The sequence below is a fragment of the Rutidosis leptorrhynchoides genome, chromosome 1 (genome assembly GCF_046630445.1).
Source record: "Rutidosis leptorrhynchoides isolate AG116_Rl617_1_P2 chromosome 1, CSIRO_AGI_Rlap_v1, whole genome shotgun sequence".
In the NCBI taxonomy this organism is placed as follows: Eukaryota; Viridiplantae; Streptophyta; class Magnoliopsida; order Asterales; family Asteraceae; genus Rutidosis; species Rutidosis leptorrhynchoides.
In genome coordinates, this window is record NC_092333.1 from 699,082,132 (window position 1) to 699,108,663 (window position 26,532).

The 26,532-nt window shown below is 33.5% G+C and overlaps 1 protein-coding gene across 1 annotated transcript in view; it reads left to right on the forward strand.

Annotated features, from left to right (window-relative positions):
• The first annotated feature begins 3,292 nt into the window (after positions 1–3,292).
• Positions 3,293–26,532, forward strand: part of LOC139853205 (uncharacterized) — a 35,658-nt gene continuing 12,418 nt past the window's right edge. Inside the window, exons 1-2 of the mRNA XM_071842588.1 lie at positions 3,293–3,385; positions 7,556–8,241. Of these exons, the coding sequence (XP_071698689.1) occupies positions 3,293–3,385; positions 7,556–8,241 (779 nt within the window). The remainder of the gene's footprint in view (positions 3,386–7,555; positions 8,242–26,532) is intronic.

Below are 26,532 nucleotides of genomic sequence, written 5' to 3' on the forward strand. Positions count from 1 at the left end.
CAATCACGAAAGAGATGCTTAATCATAATCACAGTCAGATATGACAATCAAATCGAACTAAAATATCCCGAATTTTAGCAACTTGTAACACCCTTAAATTTGACCAATTTTTTTTGTATATACACAGCCGCTTTTCAACAGATTAATTCAACCACACAATTTGATAAAATTCCTAAGACCTTGACCATTGGATAGTAAACTCTTTGACCTTTCGATGAACAGTTATTTGTCAAAACGAAGTTACGGCTTAAAAGTTATGGCTTATCGAAAACAGCCCCACAACTTGTTTGCTGCTGTATACTTTACTGCTGTTGTTCTGTCGCTTTCCAGCAACCTAACAGCTGCTACATCCGATTTTGATACTGATTTAAAACTTATTTTGACACGACTAACCAAAACAAATCATATACCGTTTTAAAGCTTGTTGGGAATGCTTTCTATCCCAATTATTGTTTATCATCCAAATTTATCCATTTTCAACTTACAGGTCCGCAAAGTAGGCCCGAGAGTCATTTTAACATTTTTATCTAAAATGACACCAAAATTAGTTAACGAACCAAACTCTTATCCAATGTACCCAAGTCACCCAAAATCAGTCCACAGCTCTAAAATGATAATTCTAAACATGTTGGAAAGTTCAGATTTCTAGAAATGATACAAACAGGTCAAAATGGACAATTATGACCCAAATGGATTAAAAAAACACTATAAACAATGAGTTTATAATGTCCAATAATATTAAAGGACCGAGGATCATGAAAATGACAAATTTACAACATCAAAGGACCTAGGATTTGATAGTTAGAATACATACCTCATTACTAGGGATGGTAAAAAGACCCGTACCCGATGGGGAAAACCCGAAACCCGACATTTTTGGGCCGGGTTCGGGCCGATTTTGCGGGTTCGCGGGCCGAGTATGGTGATGGTTTTAAAAATTTATCCGGGTTTGGGTTCGGGTATGGTTTTAGATACAAACCCGGTTACCCTACCCGTATACCCAATATATGACCCGAATGTGTATACCCGACCCGTATATATATATATATATATATATATATATATATATATATATATATATATATATATATATATATATATATATATATATATATATATATATATATAGGGGCAGGATCAATGAGGAAGTAACCAATCGGGGGGAAGCGGGGGGAAGCAAATTTTTTTTTTTTTCGTTTTTTTTGAAATTTTTTTTACCGGCATCAAGATCACACGAAAATATGAACATTTAGAAGAGACACTTCGTGATGAATGTTATTATTTAGGCGGGAAAACGATCGACAAAAATAACATTCAAGATAATATTGTTCGTGACGAATATGAACGTTTTTTTTCTTCATGTTTTGTGAAGTAAAATTTAGCCCGATTTAGAGTTTATGGTTTAGGGTTTAGGGTTTAGGGTTTGGTGTTTTGGGTTTATGGAATAAACCCAAAACACCAAACCCTAAACCCTAAACTCTAAACCCTAAACCCTAAACTCTAAACCGTTCGTGTTAAATCCTAAATCTAAACCCTAAATCTAAACCCTAAACCCTAAATTTCTAAACCCTAATATCTAAACCCTATAAACCCTAATATCTAAACCCTAATATCTAAACCCCAATAGCTAAAACCTCAAAATACGCTCGAAAAACACGATAATTGTTATATATTACTTCTTCGAGCGTTTTTCCGCCAAAATAAAAACATTTATCACAAAGTGTCTCTACTAAATGTTCATATTTTCATCTCATCTATAATGTTCGTGAACAAAGTTTTTTCAAAAAACGAAAAAAAAAAATTTTTGCTTCCCCCCGAATGGTTACTTCCCTCTTGATCCTACCACTATATATATATATATATATATATATATATATATATATATATATATATATATATATATATATATATATATATATATATATATATATATTATTTTGTAATATATCTATATTTATTATTATAGATGGTAACAGTGTCGAATGTTTATGTAGCAAATTTTTCTGTAGCAATGAAGCATGCATGTTCTATGTTGAAGCCTGCATGTTATGTAGGTTTTGTTGGTTCACCCTTTACGTGCTACATGTAAATTGTACATTTATTTGTACAATATATAATTTATATTGAATAAATAATGATTATCGCTATTCGAAAGCATATATATATAGATTCGGATACTCGTGGAGAAACCTATTTATCCGATAGCTATTAAATAAATGGGGACCCGAATACCCCGCGGGGAAACCAGAAACCCGATAGTTACTAAGTAAATGGAGACCCGCCGGGTTTGGGACATAGTTTCTTAATCGGGTTTGGGACTGGGACTACCTATACCCGGCCCAAACCCGGCCCGATGCCATCCCTACTCATTATGATCATGTTGTTTAATCGATAGTTGTTGGCAACAGTTATTGCTGATAGCTATCACTTTTAATTCTTTATGTCTTTTTGTCTTGATACTTTGAAACTGCACAAGAAACCTACAATCCAGCAAAATTGATTAGGCATCAGTTTCACGAAACTTAATTGCAGCCTAAGAATACCATCTAAAAGTTAAATTCAGTGTTCAAATCTGAAAACCACTTTAAAATAATATAAAGCCAAAGTAATATTACATCTCAAAGACTTACCTAGAAGTATCATGATATAGGCTTTGTCACTGATACTACTGTAGCTAAAAACATAAATCTAAAGAGAAGTTCATTGATATTAATAAAATCCAAATATCTAACTAAAAACAATGACAATAGTAACCCGAAAAATTCTTAATTAAGGGAAGGTGTATATACCAACATATCCATCACCTGTACAATTGTACCCATAAGGTTGAATATTTGTGCTAATCAAAGTCTTGTCAAGTTCTTACTGCTGAGTCTGCAACATTCGAACTTCATTTTCTTTGTAATAAACATCTTTCTTCGGGTTACACGTTTAGAACATAAAAGCTACAAAGAAAGCACCGTATTGAAGATTGTAGTTATTGTGCCTAAATCTAAAAATAAGTTTGAAAATGATGAGATCGGAGCTTTTAATATAGCCATAAAACAACGGGAGGATGAAAAATATACGATTCTCTATTGACCCATTAATTATTCGATATAAACCCAATATAAGTTTATTTAGCTTATGAGTTTCGTATTCGAGAATTGAAAAAGGAGTATAACTAAGATTGGCTTATAAATGAATCAAAGTACTGCTTAGTAGGCTGTTACAAATTACATGGTAGTTAATTGCACATTTGGTTGAATCAATCTATCAATCCACCCGCATACAGATTAGGAATCTAACCTCAATGGGTATATCATCTGTGCAATACGACCTTCTAATGTTATTATTGGTTATGAAGATACTAAAAGAAGTGACCAAAATGATTTCAAAGTTGCAGGTACACTTCTTCATTGAGTGATCCAAAACACATTATATTTCTTCATCTTTATACAATCCCATATCAACTATAGAACATGATTCGCTTTTCAATATCTTTATCCCATGATTAACTCCTATGCACAAACTAAGGAATTCAGTAATCTATTACTAAATTGCACATATTAGTTTATAACATTTGACAAATAAAATAAAGAGTTACCCAACATCCATTTGAGGATTAAGCAAATTTTGAAGAAGGTATTTGTCATCAGACGATGAATGAAGCAAATTTCAACGTCCACGACTTGCAAAAGCACGTTCACCCTCAGATTCAAATAGTTGTGAAGTATTTAACACAAGTGAGTTTATCAAATCCAACAACTGCATCACCCGAACCCGTTCTATCACACATAAACGGTGTGATCAACACGTCCTCTGTCCCCACCACAACACCATCAAAAATTGGAGTATAATAATGAAGCTGAAGTGTCCCATCTATCAAACAGAAACTTTAAATTATCGTGCCACAACGGGGCGATTTCTTCATGTGTGTAGTGATAATAATCTTTCCCTTTTTCTTTTGTTTCATCGAAAGATTCTGCGTAGTATTGAGGTTCGTAGTTGCGTCTTCTTTCATGGTAGTGTTCGTCTAACAGAAAATCGAGTTCTTGTTTGCTGACTTCGATGATGTCAGCCTATTCCCATGCGTTTTGTATTACTTTTCTTGTTTCGTGGCGAGATTTCCATAGTAGTAAAGGAAGATTCATTGCGAAGAATATAAGGCTGCCGAATTTTTTAGACCAGGCGATTGCTTTAAATAAGGTGAATTTCATTGAGTCGGATGTAAAGACTTCTGAATTGAAGTGGAATATTCTTGCCTGCACATAAGATGTTGGTCTTCAAAAGATACTAAGCTTGTAGTTAATCTAGATGCATATTAAAATGTCTCATTCATGAGGATTTATTGCTCAGTTAGCTTCAACAGTTTAATGACCCGTCCTAATCCATCTGGACGAATACATTACATTTAGTTACATCGCGAGGTACTTGACCTCTATATGATACATTTTACAAACATTGCATTCGTTTTTAAAAGACATACTTTCATTACATCAAAAGTTGACGGCATGCATAACATTTCATAATATATCCAACTATAATTGCCTTAATAATAATCTTGATGAACTCAACGACTCGAATGCAACGTCTTTTGAAATATGTCATTAATGACTCCAAGTAATATCTCTAAAATGAGCAAATGCACAACGGAAGATTTCTTTCAACCCTGAGAATAAACATGCTTTCAAGTGTCAACCAAAAGGCTGGTGAGTTCATAGGTTTATTATAAGCAATAAAATTCGTCATTTTGATAGACCACAAGATTTAAATACAGTACATCTATCTCGTGTACAAAACCATTTTTCATAATGCTTAGCAGAGAAGGTTCGTATCCTTTTCTCCCCCGTAGGTTGCCTCGCGATTTTTAAATAACCGTACACATATCTCGTGCACAAAAATAATACACATAACCTGTGTATAAAAATCATTCTCTCGATACATAACATTCACTTTGCTTTCATAGCTTGGCTTGGTAACCGACCTTAACATATAATGCGCATCAATAATATCCCCAAAAACAGAACATCTCGTCTGTATAATATATAAACTTCGAAGTACTAAACACCACGCACACTAGCTCTTCCGTCTAGTGAACATTCTGGGTGGGGGTGTTAAACTCGGTAGCTACCTTTAGGATTCGCGTGAATTAGGGCCATACCCGATTCTAATTCTTAGGTTACCAAGCAATAATAATCAGGGGAAAATATATTCATCAATTGGTGGCAATTATCATGTCCACCTAATCCAATAATAATCAACAGAACTTCTGTCTGTATAATAATTCATTCGAGGAATGTTTTGCTCGTGTCTATCTCGTCAAACATTTATAAAAACATTTCATGTATTCTCAGTTCAAAAGCATTTAATAAAGCAGTTATAAAAACAGCGCATGTATTCTCAGTCCCAAAAATGTAAAGAGTAAAAGGGAATCAAATGAAACTCACAATACTGTATTTTGTAGTAAAAATACATATGTCGATATTGAACAATGCAGGGTTAACCTCGGATTCACGAACTTATATCATTCGTATATATATTAAAACATATACTTGTAATCGATCAAATATATATATTATTATTAGTGATATACTTTTTATATCAATAACTTATATATTTCATTATATGTTTATTTTATATATTTTAAAATATAACTTTTGTTATGTTATATGTACTAAATACATTTTTGTATATCATTTGTTTGTTAAAATAGTATTTTTAATAATATCAAGATAATATTTGTAATGATAAAAATAATGATAATGATAATGATAATACTAGTATTAGTACTAAAGATAATAATATTAATAATTCTATTAATGATAATACTAATGATAGTTTTATTATTACATCTTATAATAATGAAAATAACAGTAGTTTTTAAATAAAATGAAAACTTAATAATAATGGTAATGAAAATGATACTTTTGATAATAATACTTAATACTTATTAATAATAATAATAATTATAACTACCTTATTACTAATGGTATTATTAATAATAATACTTATGTTAATAATAAAAATTCTAATATGATGCTAATACTAATACTAATGAGAATAATAATAAATTTCATTATTTACATAATGATGATGATGATGATAATAATAATAATAATAATAATAATAATAATAATAATAATAATAATAATAATAATAATAATACGTATGCTAGTAATAAAATGATAAAGTTACATTTTTAAATGATAATATTAATATTAGTAATGACATTAAAAATTATATTTGTAATTATAATCATAATAATAATAAGTGAACTTTAATAATTATTACTCCATTATTATTATTAATAATAATATTAATGTTAATATTAATATCAGTATTATTAAAATTACTAGATATGATATTGATACAAATAATGTGTTAAAATTTCTAACATTATTATTACTATTTTTTTTAATTAGTAGAAAGATTATAATCTTAATTATTATTATTATTATTATTATTATTATTATTATTATTATTATTATTATTATTATTATTATTATTATTATTATTATTATTATTATTATTATTATTATTATTATTATTATTATTATTATTATTATTACTAAAAAGTATCATTTTTGTTTAATACTATCATTATCATTATTTTATTACTTTATTCATTATTATTAGTATTATTAGTACTTTCATTTTTCTCTCAAATTAGAGAGATCTAGACCAAGCCACCGTCACCACTTTATTCCTATTCGTTTTCCAAACAGACCCGTACTTGTCTCACAGCCGCCGGTCTCGCAACGCGCCGCCACGCACTCAGACACATCTCGGCGGTTTTGTGTTTTTCTGGCATAATTTTCCGGGATCTTCAGACCAAATCTCAGACTTTGGGGTGCGTTGACAGTGCCACGCTTCCTTGTGAAGGTAGTCTTTGCTTCAGCAACGGCCGGGCGACCCGATCTCCGCAACTTGTCCAAACCCCGATTGTGTTTGCGTTTCTTTCCCTTCTTTTTTTTCCTCTTCTGCTTATTTTACTCTATTATACGTTTTTGTTTATATCTTAACTCTAATTCTACTTTTAGGATTTTGTTTGATTTGGGTTTATTAGTCTATGCTTGTGCCTCTGCATATTTTACTTGTTCTACTCCTTGTTTTTTTTTTGAATTAGGACTGATTGCATATTTTGTAGTTTTGATTTAGTACTATATTACTGCCTCTGCTTAAATTGTTGCTTTTATCTTTTGTGTGGCTTTGTTCGTCTTGCGATTGTATTGCTTCTACTTAGTTCCTTTGTGTATCCCGTCGTGTGTGGCCCTTTTTTCTTTGAAACTTTTTATTATTATATCCATATTTTTCTTATTATTATTATTATTATTATTATTATTATTATTATTATTATTATTATTATTATTATTATTATTATTATTATTATTATTATTATTATTATTATTATTATTATTATTCTTGTTACTCTTATTACTTACTCCGTATTATTATTATCAACATTTTTATTATTATTATTTGTTATTATTATTATTATTATTATTATTACTAGTATTATTACTTGTTGTATTTTATCTTTTTTGTCGTTCTTTTTATCGTGATCGTTTCATAGGGTAAGATAGACTCTAGTCGCTCTCATGGTTACTTGAGGTCATGTCCTTCTCGTTCAGGGGCGGGTAGGTCTATAGGGCTTAGAAGTGGAAATAGGTTAGCGAAACCGGTTAGGATTAGAGCAGGTAGTTGGAATGTGGGGACTTTGACCGGCAAATGGTATGAACTAGTGGAGACTTTACGCAAACGTAAAGTGGACATTTTGTGTGTCCAAGAGACTAGATGGAAGGGTCGAGGGGCGGCTAAGGTCAAGGACTACAAGTTGTGGTTCTCGGGATCGAGAGTAGCTAGAAACGGTGTTGGTATCGTTATAGGCCCACCCTATAACGAGAATGTCGTGGATGTGGGTAGATGGAGCGATAGAATTATGTCGGTTACGTTAGTTATCCAGGAGGTGACCTACACGGTCATAAGCGCTTATGCACCTCATGCGGGCCTTGGAGCAGCTGAAAAGAGACTCTTTTGGGAATCGTTAGATGAGGTTGTGAGGATGTGCCCCCCGGACCATCGATTACTTATTGGAGGAGATCTAAATGGTCATATAGGAATGGATGTCGAGGGTTACCCGGGTGCCCACGGAGGCTTTGGGTACGGTGTAAGAAATGAAGAAGGGTTCTCTATTCTCGAATTTGCTGTTGCTCACGATATGGTTGTTGTGAATTCATTTTTCAAGAAGACGGAAGCTCAGTTAGCGACTTTCCACAGCGGGGGTCATAGCACCCAGATTGACTATTTGTTACTTCGCAAAGGGGATTTTAGGACATGTAGGGACTGTAATGTAGTGACCCGAACTTTTTCATGTTTATATATATTAATTGAGATTGATATTTACATGATTAAATGTTTCCAACATGTTAAGCAATCAAACTTGTTAAGACTTGATTAATTGAAATATGTTTCATATAGACAATTGACCACCCAAGTTGACCGGTGATTCACGAACGTTAAAACTTGTAAAAACTATATGATGACATATATATGGATATATATATAGTTAAAATGATACTATGATAAGTAAACATATCATTAAGTATATTAACAATGAACTACATATGTAAAAACAAGACTACTAACTTAATGATTTTTAAACGAGACATATATGTAACGATTATCGTTGTAAAGACATTTAATGTATATACATCATATTAAGAGATATTCATACATGATAATATCATGATAATATAATAATTTAAAATCTCATTTGATATTATAAACATTGGGTTAACAACATTTAACAAGATCGTTAACCTAAAGGTTTCAAAACAACACTTACATGTAACGACTAACGATGACTTAACGACTCAGTTAAAATGTATATATATGTAGTGTTTTAATATGTATTTATACACTTTTGAAAGACTTCAATACACTTATCAAAATACTTCTACTTAACAAAAATGCTTACAATTACATCCTCGTTCAGTTTCATCAACAATTCTACTCGTATGCACCCGTATTCGTACTCGTACAATACACAGCTTTTAGATGTATGTACTATTGGTATATACACTCCAATGATCAGCTCTTAGCAGCCCATGTGAGTCACCTAACACATGTGGGAACTATCATTTGACAACTAGCATGAAATATCTCATAAAATTACAAAAATATGAGTAATCATTCATGACTTATTTACATGAAAACAAAATTACATATCCTTTATATCTAATCCATACACCAACGACCAAAAACACCTACAAACACTTTCATTCTTCAATTTTCTTCATCTAATTGATCTCTCTCAAGTTCTATCTTCAAGTTCTAAGTGTTCTTCATATATTCTACAAGTTCTAGTTACATAAAATCAAGAATACTTTCAAGTTTGCTAGCTCACTTCCAATCTTGTAAGGTGATCATCCAACCTCAAGAAATCTTTGTTTCTTACAGTAGGTTATCATTCTAATACAAGGTAATAATCATATTCAAACTTTGGTTCAATTTCTATAACTATAACAATCTTATTTCAAGTGATGATCTTACTTGAACTTGTTTTCGTGTCATGATTCTGCTTCAAGAACTTCGAGCCATCCAAGGATCCGTTGAAGCTAGATATATTTTTCTATTTTCCAGTAGGTTTATCCAAGGAACTTAAGGTAGTAATGATGTTCATAACATCATTCGATTCATACATATAAAGTTATCTTATTCGAAGGTTTAAACTTGTAATCACTAGAACATAGTTTAGTTAATTCTAAACTTGTTCGCAACCAAAAGTTAATCCTTCTAACTTGACTTTTAAAATCAACTAAACACATGTTCTATATCTATATGATATGCTAACTTAATGATTTAAAACCTGGAAACACGAAAAATACCGTAAAACCGGATTTACGCCGTCGTAGTAACACCGCGGGCTGTTTTGGGTTAGTTAATTAAAAACTATGATAAACTTTGATTTAAAAGTTGTTATTCTGAGAAAATGATTTTTATTATGAACATGAAACTATATCCAAAAATTATGGTTAAACTCAAAGTGGAAGTATGTTTTCTAAAATGGTCATCTAGACGTCGTTATTTCGACTGAAATGACTACCTTTACAAAAATGACTTGTAACTTATTTTTCCGACTATAAACCTATACTTTTTCTGTTTAGATCATAAAATAGAGTTCAATATGAAACCATAGCAATTTGATTCACTCAAAACGGATTTAAAATGAAGAAGTTATGGGTAAAACAAGATTGGATAATTTTTCTCATTTTAGCTACGTAAAAATTGGTAACAAATCTATTCCAACCATAACTTAATCAACTTGTATTGTATATTATGTAATCTAGAGATACCATAGACACGTATACAATGTTTCGACCTATCATGTTGACACATCTATATATATATTTCGGAACAACCATAGACACTCTATATGTGAATGTTGAAGTTAGCTATACAGGGTTGAGGTTGATTCTAAAATATATATAGTTTGAGTTGTGATCAATACTGAGATACGTATACACTGGGTCGTGGATTGATTCAAGATAATATTTATCGATTTATTTCTGTACATCTAACTGTGGACAACTAGTTGTAGGTTACTAACGAGGACAGCTGACTTAATAAACTTAAAACATCAAAATATATTAAAAGTGTTGTAAATATATTTTGAACATACTTTGATATATATGTATATATTGTTATAGGTTCGTGAATCAACCAGTAGCCAAGTCTTACTTCCCGACGAAGTAAAAATCTGTGAAAGTGAGTTATAGTCCCACTTTTAAAATCTAATATTTTTGGGATGAGAATACATGCAGGTTTTATAAATGATTTACAAAATAGACACAAGTACGTGAAACTACATTCTATGGTTGAATTATCGAAATCGAATATGCCCTTTTTTATTAAGTCTGGTAATCTAAGAATTAGGGAACAGACACCCTAATTGACGCGAATCCTAAAGATAGATCTATTGGGCCTAACAAACCCCATCCAAAGTACCGGATGCTTTAGTACTTCGAAATTTATATCATATCCGAAGGGTGTCCCGGAATGATGGGGATATTCTTATATATGCATCTTGTTAATGTCGGTTACCAGGTGTTCACCATATGAATGATTTTATCTCTATGTATGGGATGTGTATTGAAATATGAAATCTTGTGGTCTATTATTATGATTTGATATATATAGGTTAAACCTATAACTCACCAACATTTTTGTTGATGTTTTAAGCATGTTTATTCTCAGGTGATTATTAAGAGCTTCCGTTGTCGCATACTTAAATAAGGACGAGATTTGGAGTCCATGCTTGTATGATATTGTGTAAAAACTGCATTCAAGAAACTTATTTTGTTGTAACATATTTGTATTGTAAACCATTATGTAATGGTCGTGTGTAAACAAGATATTTTAGATTATCATTATTTGATAATCTACGTAAAGCTTTTTAAAACCTTTATCTATGAAATAAAGGTTATGGTTTGTTTTAAAAATGAATGCAGTCTTTGAAAAACGTCTCATATAGAGGTTAAAACCTCGCAACGAAATCAATTAATATGGAACGTTTTTAATCAATAAGAACGGGACATTTCAGTTGGTATCCGAGCGTTCGTCTTAGAGAACCAGAATTTTACATTAGTGTGTCTTATCGAGTTTGTTAGGATGCATTAGTGAGTCTGGACTTCGACCGTGTTTACTTGAAAAATGATTGCTTAACAAATTTTGTTGGAAACTATATATTTTTAACATGTGAATATTATGTGATATATTAATCTCTTAACGCGTTTGATATTATGTGATAGATGTCTACCTCTAGAACAAGTCCCATTGACTCACCTAATAATAATGAAGAGTCAAATGTAAATTGGAATGATTCGTGGACTGATTCACAAGTTCCCGAAGAGGAACCGGAAGAAGAGTCGGAACCGGAAGAAGAATCGGAACCGGAAGAAGAATCGGAACTGGATGAAGAAATAGAACCGGTGGGGGAAATAATAAAATGGTTAAGTAAAAGAAAATCCTCAACCAACCGACCAAGGTTAATTATGGTCAATGGTGTTTCCGCCAAGGAAGCAAAATATTGGGAGGATTACCAATTCTCCGATGAATCGGATTCCGACGAGAATTCCGATGATGTTATAGAAATTACCTCAACTGAATTTAAAAAGGCAAAAGAAAATAATAAGGGAAAGGGCATAAAAATAGAGAAATCTAATTCCAACCCCGATGAACTTTATATGTATCGTCAACCCCCGAAGTCCTTAAGTTGTAACAATGACCCGGGAACCTCTAAACCACCAGATTTTTCTAAACCAATGTGGAAAACGACGGCTCGTATTAGGGGAACATCATATATCCCTAGAAACTTGGCAAAACGAACCAAAATCGAAGAAGAAGAAACAAGCGAGTCGGAATAAGATAGTTGTATTCGTGTGGTGTAATATATGTAATATAGTGTGCTTATGCTTTATGATATATGTAAAAATTGCTTGTATTAATAAGTAATTTTTTTTTATGAATCTAACTCTTGTCTATTTTACAGTATAAAAACATAAAATGGATAGACAACCCAATATTTTAAGAGACCTACCCGGAGACATGATTGATGAAATCTTGTCTAGAGTCAGTCAGAATTCTTCGGCACAACTATTTAAGGCGAGATCAGTTTGTAAGACATTCGAAGAACGTTCCAAGAATGCCTTGGTTTATAAAAGGCTTTCGTTTGAAAGATGGGGGATATCACATTGGGAAATCCATAAGTTACGATGTGTTTACTTTGACGCATATATTGCGGGGAACCCAAATGCTATTTTACGCAATGGGTTAAGAAATTATTTTGACTCAATATATCCGAATATTGGACTTCGTGATTTAGAAAAAGCAGCTAACATGCAACATAAAGAAGCATGTTATGCTTACGGATTAGTAATGTTCGCTTCTCACCAAAGTGAGAACAAGAACATCGGGCTACAACTATTAAACAAAACGTTTCCACAAGTGACGGAGTCGGTAATTGGGGTAAGAAATGAGGTTTTTAGATTGTTACGGGACTGTTGGACATTTTGTAACCCTCGTCCCTTTGACGACGTTACAACACACTGTCTTATCAACGGCCATAACGGTTATGTTCCACAAGACCAAGGATGGGAAGTAATCCTAGTAAAACCAGAATGCATGACTTGTTTCTGGACATATGAATTACGTGTCTTTATTGCCTTTGTTGAACGACTTGTGTACTAGCTAGAATTATCTTCACAACCATCTTGTATCAAATTTATTGTGTGCTATATTTCATGCTATATGTAAAATAAGCGGTATTGTAAGTTTGTAAAATATTGTGTAAAAGTTTGAACGCGAAATATTATTATAATCAGATTTTCATATAGAATTGTAGTAGTTGAATTGTATATTAGCTACTAAGTATGAACTTAACGGGTAGGTACTACCCGAATTTAAACTTATAAAATGCTAATATGAAGAAAAAGCTTTTATAAATGAGTTCATATTATGCTACGAAATACTATTAACTACTCTTAATATTCTGTATGATTAACTTGTTCCATTTGACTATTTTGAAGGAAATGGCACCGACTACTCGACACACCGTGAATATGAATGAAGAGGAATTCCGTACTTTTCTAGCTTCAAACATAGCCGCAGTACAGGCTGCGCTACATACCAACAATAACCTTGGATCTAGCAGTACAGGAAATCGTGTAGGATGCACCTACAAAGAATTCACTGCCTGCAAACCTTTGGAATTTGATGGAACCGAAGGACCGATCGGATTGAAACGGTGGACCGAGAAGGTCGAATCGGTGTTTGCCATAAGTAAGTGTACTGAAGAGGACAAAGTGAAGTACGCTACGCATACCTTCACAGGTTCTGCGTTAACATGGTGGAATACCTATCTAGAGCAAGTGGGACAAGACGATGCGTACGCACTACCGTGGTCAGCATTCAAGCACTTGATGAACGAGAAGTACCGTCCCAGAACCGAGGTCAATAAGCTCAAGACAGAACTTAGAGGGTTACGAACCCAAGGATTTGATATTACCACATACGAAAGACGATTCACAGAATTGTGCCTGTTGTGTCCGGGAGCATTCGAAGATGAGGAAGAGAAGATCGACGCATTTGTGAAAGGATTACCGGAAAGAATCCAAGAAGATATAAGTTCACACGAGCCCGCCTCCATACAACAGGCATGTAGAATGGCTCACAAACTAGTGAACCAGATTGAAGAAAGAATTAAAGAACAGACTGCTGAAGAGGCCAATGTGAAGCAAGTAAAAAGAAAGTGGGAGGAAAACGGTGATAAGAATCACCAATACAATAACAACAGCAATTACAACAATAATCGCAACAATTATCCCAACAATCGCAACATCAATCGCAACTACAACAAACGGCCCAACAACAACAACAACAACAACAACAACAACAACAACAACAACAACAACAACAACAACAACAATAGCAACTGCAACAATCATCCCAACAACAATAATAACCGCAACAACAACAACAATCAGAAGCAGCTATGCCAAAGGTGTGAAAAGTATCACTCGGGTTTCTGCACCAAATTTTCCAACAAGTGTAAAAGAAATGGTCATAGCGCGGCGAAGTGTGAGGTCTACGGACCAGGGGTTAATAGAACGAAAGGAACAAATGGTGTCGGAACGAGTAATGGCGGAGCAAGTAGTGTCGGAGCAAGTTATGCCAATGTAGTTTGTTATAAATGTGGAAAACTGGGCCACATTATTAGAAATTGCCCGAACCAGGAGAACACGAATGGACAAGGCTGCGGAAGAGTTTTCAATATTAATGCGGCAGAGGCACAGGAAGACCCGAAGCTTGTTACGGGTACGTTTCTTATTGACAATAAATCTGCTTACGTTTTATTTGTTTCGGGTGCGGATAAAAGCTATATGAGTAGAGATTTTTGTGCTAAATTAAGTTGTCCATTGATGCCTTTGGATAGTAAATTTTTACTCGAATTAGCAAATGGTAAATTAATTTCAGCAGATAATATATGTCGGAATCGAGAAATTAAACTGGTTAGCGAAACATTTAAGATTGATTTGATACCAGTAGAGTTAGGGAGTTTTGATGTGATAATCGGTATGGACTGGTTGAAAGAAGTGAAAGCAGAGATCGTTTGTTACAAAAATGCAATTTGCATTATACGAGAAAAAGGAAAACCCTTAATGGTGTACGGAGAAAAGGGCAACACGAAGCTACATCTTATTAGTAATTTGAAGGCACAAAAACTAATGAGAAAAGGTTGCTATGCTGTTCTAGCACACGTTGAGAAAGTACAAACTAAAGAAAAGAGCATCAATGATGTTCCCATTGCAAAAGAATTTCCCGATGTATTTCCGAAAGAATTACCGGGATTACCCCCACATCGATCCGTTGAATTTCAAATAGATCTTGTACCAGGAGCTGCACCAATAGCTCGTGCTCCTTACAGACTCGCACCCAGCGAGATGAAAGAACTGCAAAGCCAATTACAAGAACTTTTAGAGCGTGGTTTCATTCGACTAAGCACATCACCGTGGGGAGCTCCTGTTTTGTTTGTCAAGAAGAAAGATGGTACATTCAGGTTGTGTATCGACTACCGAGAGTTGAACAAACTTACCATCAAGAACCGCTACCCACTACCGAGAATCGACGACTTATTTGATCAACTACAAGGCTCGTCTGTTTATTCAAAGATTGACTTACGTTCCGGGTATCATCAAATGCGGGTGAAAGAAGATGATATTCTAAAGACTGCTTTCAGAACACGTTACCGTCATTACGAGTTTATGGTCATGCCGTTTGGTTTAACTAATGCACCAGCTGTGTTCATGGACCTTATGAACCGAGTGTGTGGACCATACCTTGACAAGTTTGTCATTGTTTTCATTGATGACATACTTATTTACTCAAAGAATGACCAAGAACACGGTGAACATTTGAGAAAGGTGTTAGAAGTATTGAGGAAGGAAGAATTGTACGCTAAGTTTTCAAAGTGTGCATTTTGGTTGGAAGAAGTTCAATTCCTCTGTCACATAGTGAACAAAGAAGGTATTAAGGTGGATCCGGCAAAGATAGAAACTGTTGAAAAGTGGGAAACCCCGAAAACTCCGAAACACATACGCCAGTTTTTAGGACTAGCTGGTTACTACAGAAGGTTCATTCAAGACTTTTCCAGAATAGCAAAACCCTTGACTGCATTAACGCATAAAGGGAAGAAATTTGAATGGAATGATGAACAAGAGAAAGCGTTTCAGTTATTGAAGAAAAAGCTAACTACGGCACCTATATTGTCATTGCCTGAAGGGAATGGTGATTTTATGATTTATTGTGACGCATCATAGCAAGGTCTCGGTTGTGTATTAATGCAACGAACGAAGGTGATTGCATATGCGTCTAGACAATTGAAGATTCACGAACAAAATTATATGACGCATGATTTGGAATTAGGCGCGGTTGTTTTTGCATTAAAGACTTGGAGGCACTACTTATATGGGGTCAAAAGTATTATATATACCGACCACAAAAGTCTTCAACACATATTTAATCAGAAACAACTGAACATGAGGCAGCGCAGGTGGATTGAATTGTTGAATGATTACGACTTTGAGATTCGTTACCACTCGGGGAAGGCAAATGTGGTAGCAGATGCCTTGAGCAGAAAAGACAGAGAACCCATTCAAGTAAAAGCTATGAATATAATGATTCACATTAACCTTACCACTCAAATAAAGGAGGCGCAACAAGGAGTTTTAAAAGAGGGAAATTTAAAGGATGAAATACCCAAAGGATCGGAGAAGCATCTTAATATTCGGGAAGACGGAACCCAGTATAGGGCTGAAAGAATTTGAGTACCAAAATTTGGAGATATGAGAGAAATGGAACTTAGAGAAGCTCATAAAACCAGATACTCAATACATCCTAGAGCGGGGAAGATGTACAAGGATCTCAAGAAACATTTTTGGTGGCCAGGTATGAAAGCCGATGTTACTAAATACGTAGGAGAATGTTTGATGTGTTTTAAGGTCAAAGCTGAGCATCAGAAACCATCAGGTCTACTTCAACAACCCGAAATCCCGAAATGGAAATGGGAAAATATTACCATGGATTTCATCACTAAATTGCCAAGGACTGCAAGTGGTTTTGATACTATTTGGGTAATAGTTGATCGTCTCACCAAATCAGCACATTTCCTGCCAATAAGAGAAGATGACAAGATGGAGAAGTTAGCACGACTGTATTTGAATGAAGTCGTCTCCAGACATGGAATACCAATCTCTATTATCTTTGATAGGGATGGCAGATTTATTTCAAGATTCTGGCAGACATTACAGCAAGCATTAGGAACTCGTCTAGACATGAGTACTGCCTATCATCCACAAACTGATGGGCAGAGTGAAAGGACGATACAAACGCTTGAAGACATGCTACGAGCATGTGTTATTGATTTCGGAAACAGTTGGGATCGACATCTACCGTTAGCAGAATTTTCCTACAACAACAGCTACCATTCAAGCATTGAGATGGCGCCGTTTGAAGCACTTTATGGTAGAAAGTGCAGGTCTCCGATTTGTTGGAGTGAAGTGGGGGATAGACAGATTACGGGTCCGGAGATTATACAAGAAACTACCGAGAAGATCATCCAAATTCAACAACGGTTGAAAACCGCCCAAAGTCGACAAAAGAGCTATGCTGACATTAAAAGAAAAGATATAGAATTTGAAATTAGAGAGATGGTCATGTTAAAGTTGCACCTTGGAAAGGCGTTGTTCGATTTGGTAAACGAGGGAAATTAAATCCAAGGTATATTGGACCATTCAAGATTATTGATCGTGTCGGACCAGTAGCTTACCGACTTGAGTTACCTCAACAACTCGCGGCTGTACATAACACTTTCCACGTCTCGAATTTGAAGAAATGTTTTGCTAAAGAAGATCTCACTATTCCGTTAGATGAAATCCAAATCAACAAAAAACTTCAATTCATCGAAGAACCCGTCGAAATAATGGATCGTGAGGTTAAAAGACTTAAGCAAAACAAGATACCAATTGTTAAGGTTCGATGGAATGCTCTTAGAGGACCCGAGTTTACCTGGGAGCGTGAAGATCAGATGAAGAAGAAATACCCGCATCTATTTCCAGAAGATTCGTCAACACCTTCAACAGCTTAAAATTTCGGGACGAAATTTATTTAACGGGTAGGTACTGTAGTGACCCGAAATTTTCCATGTTTATATATATTAATTGAGATTGATATTTACATGATTAAATGTTTCCAACATGTTAAGCAATCAAACTTGTTAAGACTTGATTAATTGAAATATGTTTCATATAGACAATTGACCACCCAAGTTGACCGGTGATTCACGAATGTTAAAACTTGTAAAAACTATATGATGACATATATATGGATATATATATAGTTAAAATGATACTATGATAAGTAAACATATCATTAAGTATATTAACAATGAACTACATATGTAAAAACAAGACTACTAACTTAATGATTTTTAAACGAGACATATATGTAACGATTATCGTTGTAAAGACATTTAATGTATATACATCATATTATGAGATATTCATACATGATAATATCATGATAATATAATAATTTAAAATCTCATTTGATATTATAAACATTGGGTTAACAACATTTAACAAGATCGTTAACCTAAAGGTTTCAAAACAACACTTACATGTAACGACTAACGATGACTTAACGACTCAGTTAAAATGTATATATATGTAGTGTTTTAATATGTATTTATACACTTTTGAAAGACTTCAATACACTTATCAAAATACTTCTACTTAACAAAAATGCTTACAATTACATCCTCGTTCAGTTTCATCAACAATTCTACTCGTATGCACCCGTATTCGTACTCGTACAATACACAGCTTTTAGATGTATGTACTATTGGTATATACACTCCAATGATTAGCTCTTAGCAGCCCATGTGAGTCACCTAACACATGTGGGAACTATCATTTGACAACTAGCATGAAATATCTCATAAAATTACAAAAATATGAGTAATCATTCATGACTTATTTACATGAAAACAAAATTACATATCCTTTATATCTAATCCATACACCAACGACCAAAAACACCTACAAAAACTTTTATTCTTCAATTTTCTTCATCTAATTGATCTCTCTCAAGTTCTATCTTCAAGTTCTAAGTGTTCTTCATATATTCTACAAGTTCTAGTTACATAAAATCAAGAATACTTTCAAGTTTGCTAGCTCACTTCCAATCTTGTAAGGTGATCATCCAACCTCAAGAAATCTTTATTTCTTACAGTAGGTTATCATTCTAATACAAGGTAATAATCATATTCAAACTTTGGTTCAATTTCTATAACTATAACAATCTTATTTCAAGTGATGATCTTACTTGAACTTGTTTTCGTGTCGTGATTCTGCTTCAAGAACTTCGAGCCATCCAAGGATCCGTTGAAGCTAGATCTATTTTTCTCTTTTACAGTAGGTTTATCCAAGGAACTTAAGGTAGTAATGATGTTCATAACATCATTTGATTCATACATATAAAGCTATCTTTTTCGAAGGTTTAAACTTGTAATCACTAGAACATAGTTTAGTTAATTCTAAACTTGTTCGCAAACAAAAGTTAATCCTTCTAACTTGACTTTTAAAATCAACTAAACACATGTTCTATATCTATATGATATGCTAACTTAATGATTTAAAACCTGGAAACACGAAAAACACCGTAAAACCGGATTTACGCCGTCGTAGTAACACCGCGGGCTGTTTTGGGTTAGTTAATTAAAAACTATGATAAACTTTGATTTAAAAGTTGTTATTCTGAGAAAATTATTTTTATTATGAACATGAAATTATATCCAAAAATTATGGTTAAACTCAAAGTGGAAGTATGTTTTCTAAAATGGTCATCTAGACGTCGTTATTTCGACTGAAATGACTACCTTTACAAAAACGACTTGTAACTTATTTTTCCGACTATTGATGTCAAAGCGAGGTGTATACAAAATAGTTTATATTTTACTAGGAAAAACTATTAAATACGATACAATTTTACACAAGATATTTATTTATTTATAGAATGGATATACTTAAACCTTGCTACAACACTTATAGGCAGTGTACCTAATCGTACAGTAGTGTATTTTTTAGTAAGTCCGGTTCGTTCCACAGGGAAATCTTTAAACAAAGCTCAACGCTATATTAGTTTACTTTTATAAAAATACAAATATATATATAATATTATTATTATAAAGGGGGGTTTTTACCGTTTAATGACCGGTTTGTCGATTTTAAGACTTTAGTCGCAGTTAAAACCTAATGTAAAATATAAAATAAATACAAGACTTAAATTAAAGCGTAAAGTAAATAACGATAATGAAATTGCGAATAATAAAAGTGCGATAAAATAAACTTGCGATAATTAAAAAGTACGATAATTAAAAGTGCGATTAAATAACAATAAATAAAAGTGCGATAATTAGAAGTGCAATTAAATATAAAATGAAGGAAATTAAATATGAAATAAAAGAATTATGCTTATTTAAACTTCCGTAATCATGATGTTTGACGTGTTGATTTTAGTTTTATGCCCATGGGTTAATTGTCCTTTGTCCTGGATTATTTAATCTGTCCGTCTGGTTTTTGTCCATAACAGTCCATCAGTCATAAATATAAAGTGCGAGTGTCCTCATCAAATTATTCTTATACCCGAAGTTAAATATTCCAACTAATTGGGGATTCGAATTGTAACAAGGTTTTAATACTTTGTTTAATGAATACACCAGGTTATCGACTGCGTGTAAACCAAGGTTTTACTACTTTGTTAACAATTACACCAATTACCCTTGAATGTAATTCCACCCCTGTTTTAATTATTCTAGTGGCTATTAATCCATTCCCGTGTCCGGTTAAATGAACGATTATTCGTACATATAAATACCCCGCCCATCGTGTCCGATCGAGTGTATATGGTAATTTATAGGGACGCCCAATTGTAAATCTTTATATTAACATTAACAAACTATCATTTAGTTAAACAAATATAAAGCCCATTAATAGCCCATAGTCTAATTTCCACAAGTGTCGTTCTTTTGTCCAAACCCCAATTATGGTACAAAGCCCAATTACCCAATTTTAGTAATTAGCCCAACATCATGATTACTTCGTTTTAAATAAGCATAATAATAACTTAGCTACGAGACATTAATGTAAAAAGGTTGAACATAACTTACAATGATTAAAAATAGCGTAGCGTTACACGGACAGAATTTCGACTTACACCCTTACAATATTCGCTAACATACCCTTATTATTAGAATTATAATTAAAATTAAAATTAAAATATAAATTATATATATATATATATATCGTATGAATGAGGAGAAAAAAGATTATGATTTTGATCAGAATTCGGTTGGCTTTATAGGCAGTTTTCAATTTTGGGGCTCCGCGACTCGCGGTGAATTTTGCCTTCAAACTCCGCAAGTCGCGGAGTTTGAAATTCCAGCTCATATCTTGGAGTCTTTCTCTGCCGACGGTTTTTATTTATAAATATAATATATATATAATTAATATAATTAATTATATATTATATTATATTTATATACCTAGTTAACTTGTAATTTTTAGTCCGTTGCGTCGAGCGTTAAGAGTTGACTCTAGTCCCGGTTCCGGATTTTCGAACGTCCTTGCGTACAATTTTATATTTTGTACTTTGCGTTTTGAATCTTGTACTCTTGTAATTTCGAGACGTTTCTTATCAATAATTGGAACCTTTTTTATTGTCTTTTGTACTTTTGAGCTTTTTGGTCGTTTGCGTCTTCAATTCGTCGAATCTGTCTTTTGTCTTCATCTTTTATTATTTAAACGAATATCACTTGTAAATAGAACAATTGCAACTAAAAGCTTGTCTTTCTTGAGGAATAATGCTATGAAATATATGTTCGTTTTTAGCATTATCAAATATTCCCACACTTGAGCGTTGCTTGTCCTCAAGCAATATCGTCTTGTAATACTAGAATCACTTCTTTATTCTTCACACTTTGTACATCAGTGATTTCTATACGGCGGTATAAACAATGGTAGTAACGATATGGTTTACAGTCCCACATGACTATAAAAATTTAGATCCATTAAGGAAATTGGATCTTTATGAAAACATTTGATCTTTTGAAAATTAAATCTAGTTTTTACCCTAGATAAGTTTTCCGGAATAACCCTTTACCGGTGTTTGCAAAATATTTTTGTGGGTTTGGTGGGTTTCAGATTTGAAAATTTTAGCTCAAAACTTACGGTTTTGTGTCACCCACTTGCTAACCTTGTATTTGGAAAGCAACACGTCCAGTTTACTTGTCCCGTATATTACCTTTCGGTAAACTACCGTTCGGTTGAAAGGAAAGCGTTGAACAAGCAACTGTTAAGGCAATGTCCCGTGACATGCTTTTGATTATGGTCTATAACGTGTCGGACGCAATTACTATCCTTGGTAGGAGCAATAGTAAAGCTCACCCTTATAATTTTTCGGCCTGGCACAAGGTCCTGTCTTTGACCATGCTATGCAACCACCGTTCTTACGGTTGACACCCGATTTAGTTCAGGTGACCTAATGAATTCCAGGTGAATTCCTAGGATTTTACGTTCAATGGTAATGAACGCATTGAAAATAGGGTTTTCAGAAAACAAATCGGTTTATAATTTTGATCAAAATATTTTCTCGTTTAAGCTCGAGTTTAGATATCATCGAATTCCATGAGTTTGTAATTCTCAATCTTTAAGGTCAATCTCTAGGATTGAGTAATATCAGTCTTAAAAGCTGATTTTTAATCTTTAAGGAGATTATCCTTTCTGGAGATCTGATTCATTAGTCTTATCCAGCTAATTTGCATGGTGCCCCCCCATTGTACGAGATAAATCCTTCTCATGGTTAGGATAAATCTGACCACTTGGCGACCCTGTTTAATGCTGAGGTCCGTGGATTTCCTGCTGATTTTAGTGATGACTTTTCTAGATTTTTCGTCAACCTACAGCTGGTCTGGACGACAACTTCATGACCTAAATCAAGAAGCGCGTGTCTTTTTCGGAAGACTTTACTTCCTTTTAATGATGGAATTGATTCATCGTGTAGATCCATCTCTTCTTTTCTTTCATCGGGTAAAACAGTTTAGTTTAGTCCAAAGCAAAAGTATTTTCAGTTATTTGTTACAGATATATGTGACATATGTTTAAAATAACTTGGTAAATTTTCTCACACTTGGCTTTTATTTTCCTTTTTATCGTCCTCTATTCCATTTTAAATGAATTTTAACATTTTAGTTTGTTTCTTAATTTATGTCCTTTCCGAGGTAACAATAATTTCGGTGTTAAAACCTAGTTTTATCGTTCATAAATATGTATAAACATGATTTTGAATTCATTTAATTGAAAATTTTGAAAAATTTTACTAGAATTGGGTAGTCAGTATATAAGACTAGGGCTGTTCTTTTTTATCAGAGAGCACTAGATTCTAATACAACTACTGCTTTACTAGTATTTTTAATGGTAACCGAGTGTATAAAGTAAAAATTTTTAAAATCCGAAAGAATTTAACCCCTTCCCACACTTAAGATCTTGCAATGCCCTCATTTGCAAGAAATCAGTAACAATTTAAATTATTGAGGGTGATTTGTGTGAAAATGATTAAATTTTACCAAAGTTTCCAAATATATTGGCGTTTGTTTGCTGAATGATAAATGGTGCACATCATTTGTTCATTCCGTCTTGTTGTTATTTCACATATATTTTGCATCTTGTCGTCAAAATTAGTTGCTTTTGCTGAACTTAATGCCAGTCTTTGAAAATGCGTTGTTTTACCCTGTTGTGTACATAAGATAAACTGCAAACATATATACATATTTTTGAAGTTTGGTATATTACCCCACATTCAAAAATTATTAAAATCTAAGAATAAAAGTTAGATAATTATAAAAATGATTACAATATTAACAAAAGTATTAAACGTATCAATAATTACAAATTACAAAATAAAATAAAAAATAAGTATACTAAGGATGATATTGGTACCAATAGGGGTTCCAGGCATAACCATAAGTGCTATAGAATGCTTCGGCAGGGTCATACGTAGGATATGGTGGCTGCATCTCTATAGACCAAGGAGGGAAGATGGGTTTCGGTGTAGGAATATAGTTTCTACCTATATGTTGGCAATGAGCTATGATTTGGTTCTGATGAACTTGCCAATCTTCAAATGCTCTCTGTCTAGCATTTTCGTATTCCTGAGAAGCTATAAACCTATGCATTTCTTGCATCTCATTCCCCCCTCCTACATTACCTTGCTGCTGGTTTCTCTCCACCTGTGGATGTCTACCATGGTATCGTACTGCGGCGTTATTTCGCCTCTTCAAAACTTTCGCACCATGGTATACATTTAAACCTATAGTATCGCGGGGTTCCGGCTCTTCTAGTAATAATCCCCCCCGACTTATATCCACACCGAGATATTCACCAATCAAAGTAATAAAAATACCACCTCCTATTATGCTATGTGGTCGCATCCCCCGAACCATAGCTGATAAATAATAACCCACACAATATGGTATACTTACAGCGCTTTGTGGGTCTCGAATACACATATGGTAAAACAAATCCTGTTCATTTACTTTTTCCTTGTTTTTACCCCTTTGTGTAATCGAATTAGCTAAAAACCTATGTATCACTCTTAATTCGGCTCTATCTATATCCAAATAAGAGTAATTTCCCCCTTTGAAACGGTGATGGCTTGTCATTTGACTCCACACACCGTGTGTATCAAAATTTTCATCTATCTTTCTATCGTTTAGTATCAATCCTCTACAATCGGCAGACGCTAACTCCTCAGGCGTATATATACGTAAAGCCTGAGCCATGTCCAGTAAAGACATGTGGCGCATCGAACCGCCTAACAAAAATCTAATAAAAGAACGATCGGTTAAACTAGCTACCCGATCATTCAACTCTATACTACATAACAACTCTTCACACCATACTTTATATACAGGTCTACGTATGGTGAATAAACATATCCAGTCATTAAAAGAAGAATTACCATACCTCTGTACAAGTAATTCCCTAATTGGCCCGGCCAATTCTACAGCTTCTAAGGGTCCCCATTCTATGACCCTTGGTACCTCAACAACCTTAGAATGAAGAGTATGCAAACCCCTTTGATATTTTGGATAATCTATCCAAAGTCTGTCAAATCTCAGGTTCGGGTGCAACTCTTCCAAGTGCATATCGAAAAAAGTCATGACTGGATGAGGTACATCCTGCTTGTAGTAGTTATCCACCTCCTGTTGTTCCAAATTCTCAGCAGGAGCATTGCGGGCTTGGGATGAAGATTCACCCCTTTCATTCTGCAAAACACATCAAACACAAATTTTGTGCATCCAAATATGCATTAGTGTCAGCAAAATCATCAATCAAAATAATTACAATGACATTATCAATTTATATCAAACTTAAGCTTATTTTCACATTTTTATCAAATCTACACTTTTTCAAATAAGCATATACGAAAATGTTCGCCAAGTTCATAAGCATTCAACTCAAATAACATGTCAAAATAATCATTACTAGCAATTAAACAAGTCTCAAATGGCATTATCTTTCAAAAATCAAGTTCATGAATTTTAGACTTGAAAAAGTCCACTTTAATTCTCAAAATCATGTTTAGGCTCAAAGTTTGGATCATTTAACTACCTAAACATGTTACACTACTTAATTTAGCAACAATTCATGACAAAAATCGGCCATAACCTGTTTATATCAAAAAGCCCCAAATTTGCTCAAGAACACAAACCCTAGATTACTCAAAATTTGAAGTTTAAGGCTTCTAATCATGTTAAACAGCATCAATCTAGGTTATACAAGCATAATACATAAACAATTTAAGCCTAATTACACTAAAAAGCATCAAAATCAAATTGGGGAAAAAATAGCTCAAGAACACCAAATTTCGGATTAAATGGTGTTTAGGTGTAGAAATTTACCGTTTTTCTTGAGTAATTCTTAGATAGCATCCTTCTCAACATGATTTTAGCAAAAAATTTGGTGATTAACGGTTAAAAATTGGGATTTTTGGGGGTGTTTTTCGGGTTTTTCGCGTGCAGTTTTCGCTGTGTTTTTATTGTTTTGGGGTTGGGACTGATCTGTTGTTCGGTTATATTTTTTTTCTGATTTTTAGTCCCTCCGCGAGTCGCGGGGATTTACCCTCCAAACTCCGCGACTCGCGGAGTTTGTTATATATATATATTTTTTTTTTATAATCATTAACTTATTAAAACAATTAAGTAATTAATTTTAAAATTTTGTTTCCCTTATTATTTAGGACGAGGTCGTTTCGGATCGATGTCCTAGTCCGTCCCTCAACAAAATTTTAAAATTTGTCTTTTAGTAGCGATTGTTTTAAAAGCTAAGATTTTTGGGTTTTTTCAATGTTTTTGGCATACTCTAATTCAATAAGATT